The 10,408-nt window shown below is 47.8% G+C and overlaps 1 protein-coding gene across 1 annotated transcript; it reads left to right on the top strand.

Moving 5' to 3' along the window:
- The first annotated feature begins 4,596 nt into the window (after nucleotides 1-4,596).
- SHISA3 (shisa family member 3) lies at nucleotides 4,597-8,275 on the top strand. Its single transcript, XM_056125632.1, has 2 exons — nucleotides 4,597-5,234; nucleotides 6,830-8,275. The coding sequence occupies exons 1-2, from the start codon at nucleotides 4,958-4,960 to the stop codon at nucleotides 7,267-7,269; spliced, it is 717 nt and encodes a 238-aa protein (XP_055981607.1). The 5' UTR covers nucleotides 4,597-4,957; the 3' UTR covers nucleotides 7,270-8,275.
- The last annotated feature ends 2,133 nt before the right edge of the window (nucleotides 8,276-10,408 follow it).

The following is a 10,408-nucleotide window of genomic DNA, read 5'->3' as shown; positions in this document are numbered from 1 at the left end:
AATAACTGCAAAAGTCAGACACCCTATCATAATGTTATTGCAAGTCATAGTAAATGCATTGGAAGAACTAATATGTTGTCATTTATTCAATTTCATTATTTCCACTGCAATCAAATAAAAGTTCTGCCACTTTGTTCTCCTTCTCACCCCACAAAAACAAACAAGCAAACACATAAGTGAATGAACCCCAGAAACCTTATTAGATAAAGTCTGGCGAAAGGAAAAAAAAAGCAAACAAACAAAAAAACAACCAACCAACAAACAGAATAGGGCCAGGGAAATAGTACAGGGGGTAAGGCACTTGCCTTGCCTGAAATGTATGCAGTTGACCCCAGCTCCTTCCCCTGTCCCATGTATTTTCCCTGAGCCCCTCTAGGGGTTTGATCCTGAGCACAGAACTGAGATGTAGCGACACCTTCCACATGGCAACAAAAGTAAGCCAAAAGCAAAATGGCCTAAGGTTTATATTTTGTAGGCTATAGCATCCCTTTCCCACACAGCAGAGTCTGGCAAGCTACCATATTTGATTTGCCAAAAACAGTAACAATAATGGGTCTCATTCCTCTGACCCTGAAAGAGCCTCCAATACAGCAGCGTTGGGAAGGATGAGTAAGGAGAGGATACTAAATCTCAGGGCTGGGACAAATGGAGACGCTACTGGTGCCCACTCAAGCAAATCGATAACAGGACGACAGTGATACAGTGATATAGTGATAGTACCTCCCCATGCTTCCACAATGTTGCTGACTCGATTTGCTCGAGCGGGCCCAGTAACGTCTCCATTGGAGACTTTGTTGTTACTGTGTCTGGCATATCCAATACTCTCGGTAGCTTGCCAGGCTCTCCGAGAGGGGCGGAGGAATCGAACTCGGGTCGGCCATGTTGGCCGCTTGTAAGGCGAACGCCCTACCCGCTGTGCTATCGCAGGAATATAGGGCCCTCCACCTACAGTCCCTCTTTCCCCCATTAGCACACCAAAAACACAGCTCGTTCCCTATTCATGTGTGTATGATCATCTATGTCCATAGCATGCTCCCCAATTGTGCTTTCCACTGTTCCTCCTCTCAAACATGGAGGTTTTCTTGAAAAAAGAAAAACAACCCATAACTTTGTGGGAACTGTATGTCATCCTCTTTGCCGAAAACTGACCCGTTTCCTGTCTTTGGAGCTCACTCTGTAGGCTGTGCTGGTTAGACATGCTGCCCAGCTTCTAGAAGTTGTCCATTTTGCCTGTAAGGTAGGCTCTGGTCCACTCCACCTCTCCTCCCTGATACCATCTTGTGCTGAGGAGCATTTCACATCAGCATTCTATTTGTTTTTACTATGTTAATTTTTGTTAATGCATTAACTGCTTTTGATTTTACAGGGACCTTTCACCTAGCTAATTGTCAACACACTGCTGTTGTGTTTCAGTTTTATAGACTCATCTTCATCTCCATTGTTTTTCTTTTTATGAGGGTAGAGGTGGGAGAGGTGTTACGCCCAGCAGTGCTTAGGGTTCCCACTTGGCTCTACACTCAAGAATCACTCCTGGTGTTGTTTGGGGGATCATATAGGTTGCTGGGCTAAAACCTGGGTTGGCTGCCTGCAAGGCAAGCACCCTACCCACTATACTACTGCTCTGGGTTCTGGCCCACCCTTCTCTATTTCTTTTCCGTTTTCCCTTCCACCCCACTTCTTCCCCACTTACTTTTCCTTCCCACCCTCCTTCCTTTCTCCTTCCTTCTCTCTCTTTGTGTCTCTCACTCTCATTCTCTCTCTCCCTCTCCTCCCCTTTCCCCCTCCCCCTCTCCTTTTCCCCTCTCTTTCTCTGGCATTTATTATAGCAAATCCCAGACATCATATCATTTAACTCATTTCCTCTAGAATTTCCTGGAGGCAGAGCCACAAGAGAACGTAGGCTAAAGAAATGGTCTCTTATGATTGTGCTCTTCACCAAAACATGGAATTTGTGTTACAAAGAAAAGGAAAAATACAGACTTTCTAAAACCTCTACATATCATTCCTATTCATGTCGATTCTATTTTTCCATCTACCCGCTCTCCACACCCTGCCTCCTACCCTAAATCCTTAACCTAGGAGAGGAATTCATTCAGGACTTTAAAAATGTTCCCTTTTGATGAAAAAAGATTGGTATTTATAAGCCTGAAAAAGGAGTATATTCCCTTAGTATTGGCAAAGAGCACTTTGTGAACATAATTATTTTGCAGTTCAAGTTATAGTAAACTTGGTAAATATCTCTAATCGCAAGGAGTCAAACTCATTTATCTCATTGTTCAAAGTCCTGGAAAAGTTTAAAAACATTTCAGATCAGGTCCTAGTTTGGAAAGCATAGGGAATAGTTGTCTTCATGTTGTACATATCGGAACTATGGATTATCAAGTCATTGGGAAGTTTGGCTATCATTTTCCATTAGTAAATATCATTCTATCAAATTTGAGCAAAATGCCCTCTAAATAAGCCAAAGTGATAGGAGCTTTGAAAGAGGGCGTTAATTATAGCTAGTGTCCCAAGGAAAAGAACCCCACCGTGGCATGAGGAATATAATTAATGGGAGGTAAGTGCCAACAAGTCACGCTTTAAAATATGAAAGCTATCAAAGAACAGCTGGATAATGAGAGAAACTGAACCCTGGGGACTAGTCCTGTTCGCTGCAGCCACTTCAGAACTTTATGTAATTGTGATGTAATTTTAACATTTATATTACATTTTAACAAAAATGATATTAGAAGGTGTGGTTCTGGAAAAGTTATTAGCAGTAACCATGTCTTTTGAGTTTTTATCATCTTGTTATGATCACTGTAACTCACTTTTGCTGTGGTTTAAATGCTTTTCCTCCCTTAATTGCTCAGGGTATACACAAGTCAAACAATACTCCTAAAAACAGCTTAAAAACACTTTACAACTGGCCACAACTTTAAAATAAATAAAAACACACTGCCTTAAGAAATTCCCACCAAAAAAAAAACCAATGTTCCATATGCTTAATTTAAGTTGATTAAGTAAACCAAGGAAAGCATCCCATTGTTTTGTTCTTGAAGCAAAGTTTGAGCATAATTTGGTGTTTCTGGATGATTGTCCCCAAGAAGCATCTATTTCTAAGGGAGCAATAAATATTTACACAATCCCACTTAGTACTTGAAATGTTGGGCATTATTTTGACAGCCTTCTAACTAAATACGAATTCCTATACTTAAGAACAGAAGTCAGTTTTTACTTGGTGCATACCTGACCTTCAATTTTAAAAAAAAGAAATCGTTTTATTTAACTTGTGAAAACAGTTTTTCTGACCAACGATGATGGGGGAAAAGAGGGCAGCCGTCGTGAATGTGGACCGCACACTTCCGCGTCGGCGCGGAACTCTACCCCTTTCCTCTTAACTCCACTTGCCAACAACCAAGTCTGTGACACGGGCATCCTGCGTGTTTGACACTTAGGCGGAGATACACACACAGCAGTAAACCAGGGGGAAGTTGAGGATGCAGTAAAGACAAATTCTTTAGCTGAGCCCAGGTTTCACGTAACACCGTTTCGTAAAGCACTTAGGCGGCTAAAGGAGCAGGGCCCCTGAAAATCGCCCACAGGGGACTCATCATTTAAACAAATGTGTTTCTTTGCCCGAACAGAAGTTCAGATCTGCTCAAATATCATTAATTTGGTCCTTGTATTTCCTTTGCAGGCGTGAACGAAGAAGCCGCGCTCCTGGAGCGTTTGTTGGCTGCCCACGGCTGTGTGACGGGCCCAGAGCGCTGGCCACTGGCCGGAGGGGTGAAGGGATGTTCCCTAGAGAGGCGCCTGTGAAAATGTACGCTACGGGCCTTGGAATGTTGGAAACGGCGGTGGGAAAACGCAGCGCAAATGTTGGTGACCCCGAAAAAATTATTCTCTTAACTGTCCCAGTAGCCAGCGAGCCCAGACGGATGTGCCGGGACACCCAAGAGTCGATAACCTCCAGTGACCGCTCTCGTGTTTTATTACTCTCAATAAAAAGCGTACCCCGCATCTCCACCCGCGCGCACCGAGACACGCGGCAATCCAGCAGCGCTCCCTCTCTGTCTCTCTGTCTCTTTGTCTCTGTCTCTGTTTCTTCCCCCGCCCCCCCACCCCTTCAGGGTCTGGGCCAGAGACGAGGTGGGCAAAGGGAGGACACGATTCCCCTTCGGTTTTGCTCCCGAATCCCTGGGAGCGAGGTGGAGTGGGGGGCAGAGGGGGGAGGGCTGGTGGCCGGGGAGAGGCTGCGCGCGAAGGCGAAAGCGCTGGGGACCCGCGGGCCGCTCGGCGCCCGATGTGATTAGCTGCGGCTTCGCGCCCCGGGAGGGCGGACTCTTTCTGAACCCCCGCGGTCTCCCCCTCCCTCCCTCCCTCCTTCCCTCCCTCCCTCCCTCCTTTTAAAGGACGCCTTGCAGGCAGAGCTGTCAGCAAAGCGGGAGGCCGTTTGTGCTTGGCCGGGACCGGCCGCAACTCCGTTTCCCGTGACAGCTAGGGGTGGGGGCGGCGAGCCTTGGGGGCGCGGGGACCCGCACGTGGGCCACACATCCTCTTCCCTTTGCGCTCTGCCGGGGGTGGGAGTGGGGTGGGGGTGGGGGACACGCCACGGAGGTGCCAGTCCCAGGCGCGACGGCTCCGGCGAGGACCGGAGAGGGACCCTAGCGCCCGGAGCATTATGAGCCGAGCGCAGGGCGGTAGCAGCGGCCCCTGCAGTTACCAACGCCGGCGCCTCCCGAGGCCCCTCTCCAGGTCCTGCCGGCCCATCATGCCCATCTCGGGGCAGCGGGGTGCTCCGCGCCTTCTCTCCCGCCTCCCGGGTCCCTTCTAACCCGCTCGGGAGTGGCTTCGCGGTCAGTCGCGCCGCGCCCCCCGGGGAGGCGGACCCGCGGTGCGCCCCGAACCCCGGCTCGGCCCTTGGTTTTCCAGCTGCGTCCCCGCGCTTCGCGGCCGCCCAGGGCGCCCAGTGGCGATGGGGGCGCTGCTGGCGCTCTGCCTCCTCCTGGGCTGGTTCTGCTGGAGCCCGGCAGACGCCCAGCCGTCCGGAGAGTACTGCCACGGCTGGGTGGATGTGCAAGGCAACTACCACGAGGGCTTCCAGTGCCCGGAGGACTTCGACACGCTGGACGCCACCATCTGCTGTGGCTCTTGTGCCCTGCGCTACTGCTGCGCCGCGGCCGACGCCAGGCTGGAGCAGGGCGGCTGCACCAACGACCGAGGGGAGCTGGAGCACCCGGGCATCACCGCGCGTAAGTTGCAGGCCCAGTCCCGGGGGCGCTGCCCGGACCGCGGCCGCGGAGCTCGGAAACCTGCGCGCGACCCCAGGCCGGGCTGGGGCTGAGCGCAGCGGACGCGGCGGGACCGGAGTTTCTAGGGAGAAGTTAGGTGGTCGCGTTTTAGGTCCTGGGTGGAGGAAGGGGGCGGGGGAAGGAGGGGTGGTGTTCCTTTTGCAGTCCTGAATCCTGCGCACGCGGTCCGGGCTGGTCGGCCCAGGGAAGAGTTTGCACCTACTCAGCCGAGACTACGCGGCTAAGAGCGTCTTAGTTTCCAGGTGCTGCGGAGGTGCAGACAGGGACTGCAAGAGGTTTGGGGGGCTGTGGCGTTGGCATTTTAGAGGAGTGGGTTCGATGTCTGTTGGCGCGCCCGAGAATTTGGAGACGTGCTTGTGGAGCGGGGTAACTATCTGCAGTCCGCGGGGCTTCGGGACTTCAGCGGTCAACCGCTCCCCTCCCCCTTTTATGTGTGTGTCCCTTTTCTAAACCGTTGCCTCTTTCTCCCAACCTTTCTTTCATTTCTCTGCATCGAATTACCCTCTCTGGCCCACCCCCTATTGTCAGGCCTTTCAGAAAAGTTCAGGTCCTCGAGGTGGAGATTTAGAAACTAGGGTCGCAGGGGCTTCTCCGCCTCCTATTCTCACGTCGGAAAACACGGGTCAAATTTCCGCTCACTTCAGAGCGGAATAAATCACGACCCCGCCGAGGAACATTACACCAGCTTTTTTTTAACAAAGCGTTTCACCTGAATCAAAACATGAGTGATGGGAGCGCGGGGAGGTGGGGGAGGGTGTTGCGGCCAGGAAGGTGCTAGGGTGTGTGTTTGGGGGTGGGGGGCGGTTGCCCGCGCAGCTGGGGAAGGTGTTGCGGTCAGGAAGGTGCTAGGGTGGGCGGTGCGGACACAACTAAGAGCAGGTGGCACCCCCAGAATTCATTGAACACATTTGGTTCTCTTTGCTTGGATTGGAAAGTTTCGGATAGGAGATGGATTTTCGGTCTTGGAGATAGGTCAAAAAGTCCTAAGTGCCCTACCATAAAACCACAAAATCCTGGATTTACTGGGATGGGAGGGCTGGCCCACACCCCGTTTACACCTGGCTCTGTGCTCAGGGATTACTCCTGGAGGGTTCAGGAGACCACATGGGGAGCCAGAGCCCAGGTTGGCTATGTGCAAAGCAAATGCCTTATGCACTGTACTATCTCCCCTGTCCTAAACCCTGGATTTAAATTTAAGGTAATAGTAACCAAAAAGCAAACACGAACAAAACCCTAAAGCCTCTGCCCTCCCTGAAGTACATGAACGGAAGGATAAATTCTGGTCTGACTTCCAGATGTGCAGTAAGATGGCTAATTGTAAACAGAGACAAAGGTATCAGTTGGCTTCCTCCCCTCATAAGAGCAGGGATATAGTGGCATTACAGTTTGTACTTTAGAGGTTACCAGTTACAAGTCCTGGGAACTCGGGCTGACAGCAGTGGTCCTATGGACCATCCCACATGCCACCACTAAGTGGGCTGGAGTTAGGGAGAGCCAGGTCTGATCTTCTGCGCATGTCTGTTGTTGCCTTGCAGAGCCTGTCTACGTCCCGTTCCTGATCGTCGGGTCCATCTTCATCGCCTTCATTATCCTGGGCTCTTTAGTGGCCATCTATTGCTGCACCTGCTTGAGACCCAAGGAGCCCTCCCAACAGCCAATCCGCTTCTCGCTCCGCAGCTACCAGACAGAGACCCTGCCCATGATCTTGACCTCCACAAATCTCAGGGCTCCTTCCCGGCAGTCCAGCACAGCCACCAGTTCTAGCTCCACCGGAGGCTCCATCCGCAGGTTCTCCCTGGCCAGAACGGAGCCAGGCTGCCTGGTGTCCTCCCCACCACCACCTTATACCACAGGTCACCCAATCCACCTGACCCAGCCGTCTGGTTTCCTGGTGTCCCCCCAGTACTTTGCTTATCCACTGCAGCAGGAACCCCCGCTGCCCGGGAAGAGCTGTCCGGACTTTGGCTCCAGTTGACAGGCCATGGACATTAATCCTCCGTGGAACAGGAGACCAGAGAGGCAGAGAGCTGCTTGTTGCAAGTATTTAGAAGGAAATTCTCCGGATGCACAGCCACATTGTGGAGGAAAGTGCTAGGAATCTACAGCAATCGTGATTGTTCAGGTTCTTGGGTCTCAGTCACAGAATGGAATTAGGTGGAAACACTGAATTCTGGTATTAGCTCAATCTTTTTTTGGCTTAGAAAACAGTGGCCATAACATGTCAGTGGTCAACTTTAACATTGACTGAGCACATGTTATTGGACAATTCCACCAGACTACTTAGTAAAGGGCTAATGTGTTCTCCTTTTTCCATTATAAGTTATTTGGTGAGTTTTAATATGAATATATATCTCAATAAGGAAAATTGAAACCCTGATAAGAATTATAGAATGTTCACTTTAAAAATTAACTACTAAGTAAACTAAGGGGATGGTGACAACTTATTTTATGAATTTTTGAAAGCACCTAACCATGAATAATATTAATCTCATGAGAATTGCTTCTTTTTGAACTAATAACTAAATTTTGTTTAAAATATAAGAGGTTTTACAGAATTTAAGATTCCAGTAACCATGGGAGTTTAACATTTAAAATGTTTATTCAGCTATTCATTGTAACACAGTATGTAAAAGCATTTCTCCCAGACAAGGGAATATTTATTGCAGACTTTATGTTCAGCAACCTTTTAGTGTTTAGATAGAAATTGGGCAGTTCGGTTTTAAACATTTATTTGTAAAATGAGTTATGTACAAATGTAAAAATTTGTAATTTAATCTATTTGCCACATTGTCGGTACTAATGATCTACTAGTCACACTGTAATTTTTATGTTAATAACCGTGGAGTTGAAAATCTACCTGTTGGTTATAATTGTCTAATAATACGTATCTTAAGTGCCACTGAATTTCACGTCTGATGACTACATATTTGGACAATTTCCTGCTGCATTAGAATAAATAAAATATGTTTTCGTGAAATCTATTTGAAACTTTAGACTAAAGTGTTTATTTGGGACTCTTATCGCCTTGCTTTTACTTTTCAATATAAGGAAATATCTTTACTTAATTTCTTTACTTCATACATTGAAATGAATTAAGGAAGACCCTACACTATCTTGAATTACATAAAATGGCTACTTAATGCATCAGAGCTTGTGGAAGGAGCAAAAGAAGTGAGTTTTCATAGCAGTTTCAACCTGCAGCCTGCAGCCTGCAACATAACTCTCAGATGTGCCCTTTGCCTTGCTTAGATCTAAGTTTGGGACATTACTTATTAAGAGCAGATTTCTGGACCAGAGATGGCTCAATAGGCCAAGTGCATGTTTTGCAGACAGAAAGTCCAGTTTGACACCTGATACTGACTGGTCCTCCATGCACAACCAGGAATGACCCTGGAGGAGTAGCCCCTGAACAGGCCAGGTCCAAAACACAAAACAACAACAAAAACAGAAAAAAAATACAGAGATTCATGGTTTAGGGGTAAGCTACTTGCCCCACCCTGGCTCTATCCCTGGCACTGCATATGGTCCCTTGAGAAACACCTAGAATAATGCTTGAGCATGGAGCCAGGAGTAAGAACCAAACACCACCAGGTGTGGTTCAAAAGCAAAAGTGAAAAACAAGTAAGAGATCTAGATTTCTGATTTCTTCTGACACTGAGAATTGGCAGTAAGTGCCTTGGCTGCTCCTTTTTAGAAAGGGCATTTGCCATTTTTCAGGCCTCTGGGTCTCCCTGCATCTGACTCATCTTCAGTTTAGTTGTCTATCTGACCCTTGTGGCTGTTTTTGGTGAACCAAGAGTTGGATGGATTTATACTATCAGGTCATCACGAGTGTCTCCTCAAATGCAGCTAGAGATGAAATTCTAGTGATCCACAATGATTGGTCCTGCCTCTTTGTTTTCTAGCTGAGGAAGCCAAGTTCAAAGATAACATAGATTGCCCAGGCTAGTGGGGAGGGGCACCTCCAAGTTCTGTTGCTTTTTCTTTTTTCTAAAACAGCCTGATTCTAGTATCCTAAGTTAGTCAACATAGTAAAAGAAAGAAGAAAAACAGTAAAATAGTTGCTTTTACAATTATTGATGATGTTGATGATGATGATGAGGAGGAGGATGATGATGAGGATGATGATTTGAGCCACACCCAGCTGTGTTTAGGGCTTGCTCTTTGCTCTGTGTTCAGGGATCACTCCTTTTTTTAAATTTTTTTTTAATGAATCACTGTGAGGTACAGTTAAAAACTTACAAACTTTAGTGCTTACGTTTCAGTCATACAATGATCGAGTACCCATCCCTCCACCAGTGCCCATTCTCCACCACCAATGTTCCCAGTATCCCTCCCACTACACCCCCCTGCCTCTATGGCAGGCACATTCTCAGGGATCATTCCTAACTTTGTTCTGGAGTCCATGTGTGGTAGCAAGGATTGAAACCAGAGAAAGTGCATTAACCCCTGTACTATCTCTCTGACACAAAAGAATGAGATTTGGTGAGCATGTTCTGAACCAAGGGGTCAGAGCGGCCAGTCCATACACCCGAGTCAGTCTGGATTTGAAACTGTGCTATTGTGGTGGCCCTGCACATAGTCACATCTGAGCCTCTTGTTTCATCTGCCCAGGAACCATACTTGCCTATCACTACACCGGTTTCCCTCATATTTATTATTTCCCGTTCCTTTGGTATTTTAGGATAAAATTCTCTTTTCAGGTGCTGAGGATTAAACTTGGCCTCACACACATGAAGCACACAATTTTGCTGAGCAAATTCCACAGCCCCGAAGATAATCTTGTCTGAGTTCTTATTATGAGCCAAGCCCCACTTTAATTATTCACATGCTTTGTTTTTATCTTCCAAGTAACAATTGAAAAGTGAGGCACAGAGAAGAGAAAAGTCACTTGCCCAAGGTCCTGGAGCGAGTCAGTATTGGAGCTGGAAGTGAAATCAGACTCAAAGAGCAGGAGAGCAAGAACCTTGAGACTGAAGCAAGGGGACTCAGTACTTTTCTTTGAGGCAGTTACTCCATCCGATTTAGTGAGCTCTCTTTAGAGCAAACAATTGTGATATCCTTCTAAGTATGCTACAGTGCACTGTAGTACTGTAGCACGGTCCTCCCGTTGG

Source organism: Sorex fumeus, unplaced genomic scaffold, assembly GCF_029834395.1.
Source record: "Sorex fumeus unplaced genomic scaffold, SorFum_2.1 ptg000055l, whole genome shotgun sequence".
Taxonomy (NCBI): Eukaryota; Metazoa; Chordata; class Mammalia; order Eulipotyphla; family Soricidae; genus Sorex; species Sorex fumeus.
Note: the sequence above shows the minus strand (reverse complement) of the source record. Positions and strands in the feature narration are given on the sequence as shown.

What these genes read in the sequence shown, in the direction of transcription:
- SHISA3 (XM_056125632.1), top strand. Translation starts at nt 4,958, where the DNA reads ATGGGGGCGCTGCTGGCGCTCTGCCTCCTCCTGGGCTGGTTCTGCTGG. An exon ending in GCACCCGGGCATCACCGCGC is followed by an intron (nt 5,235 to 6,829) that starts GTAAGTTGCAGG and finishes GTTGCCTTGCAG; the next exon opens with AGCCTGTCTACGTCCCGTTC.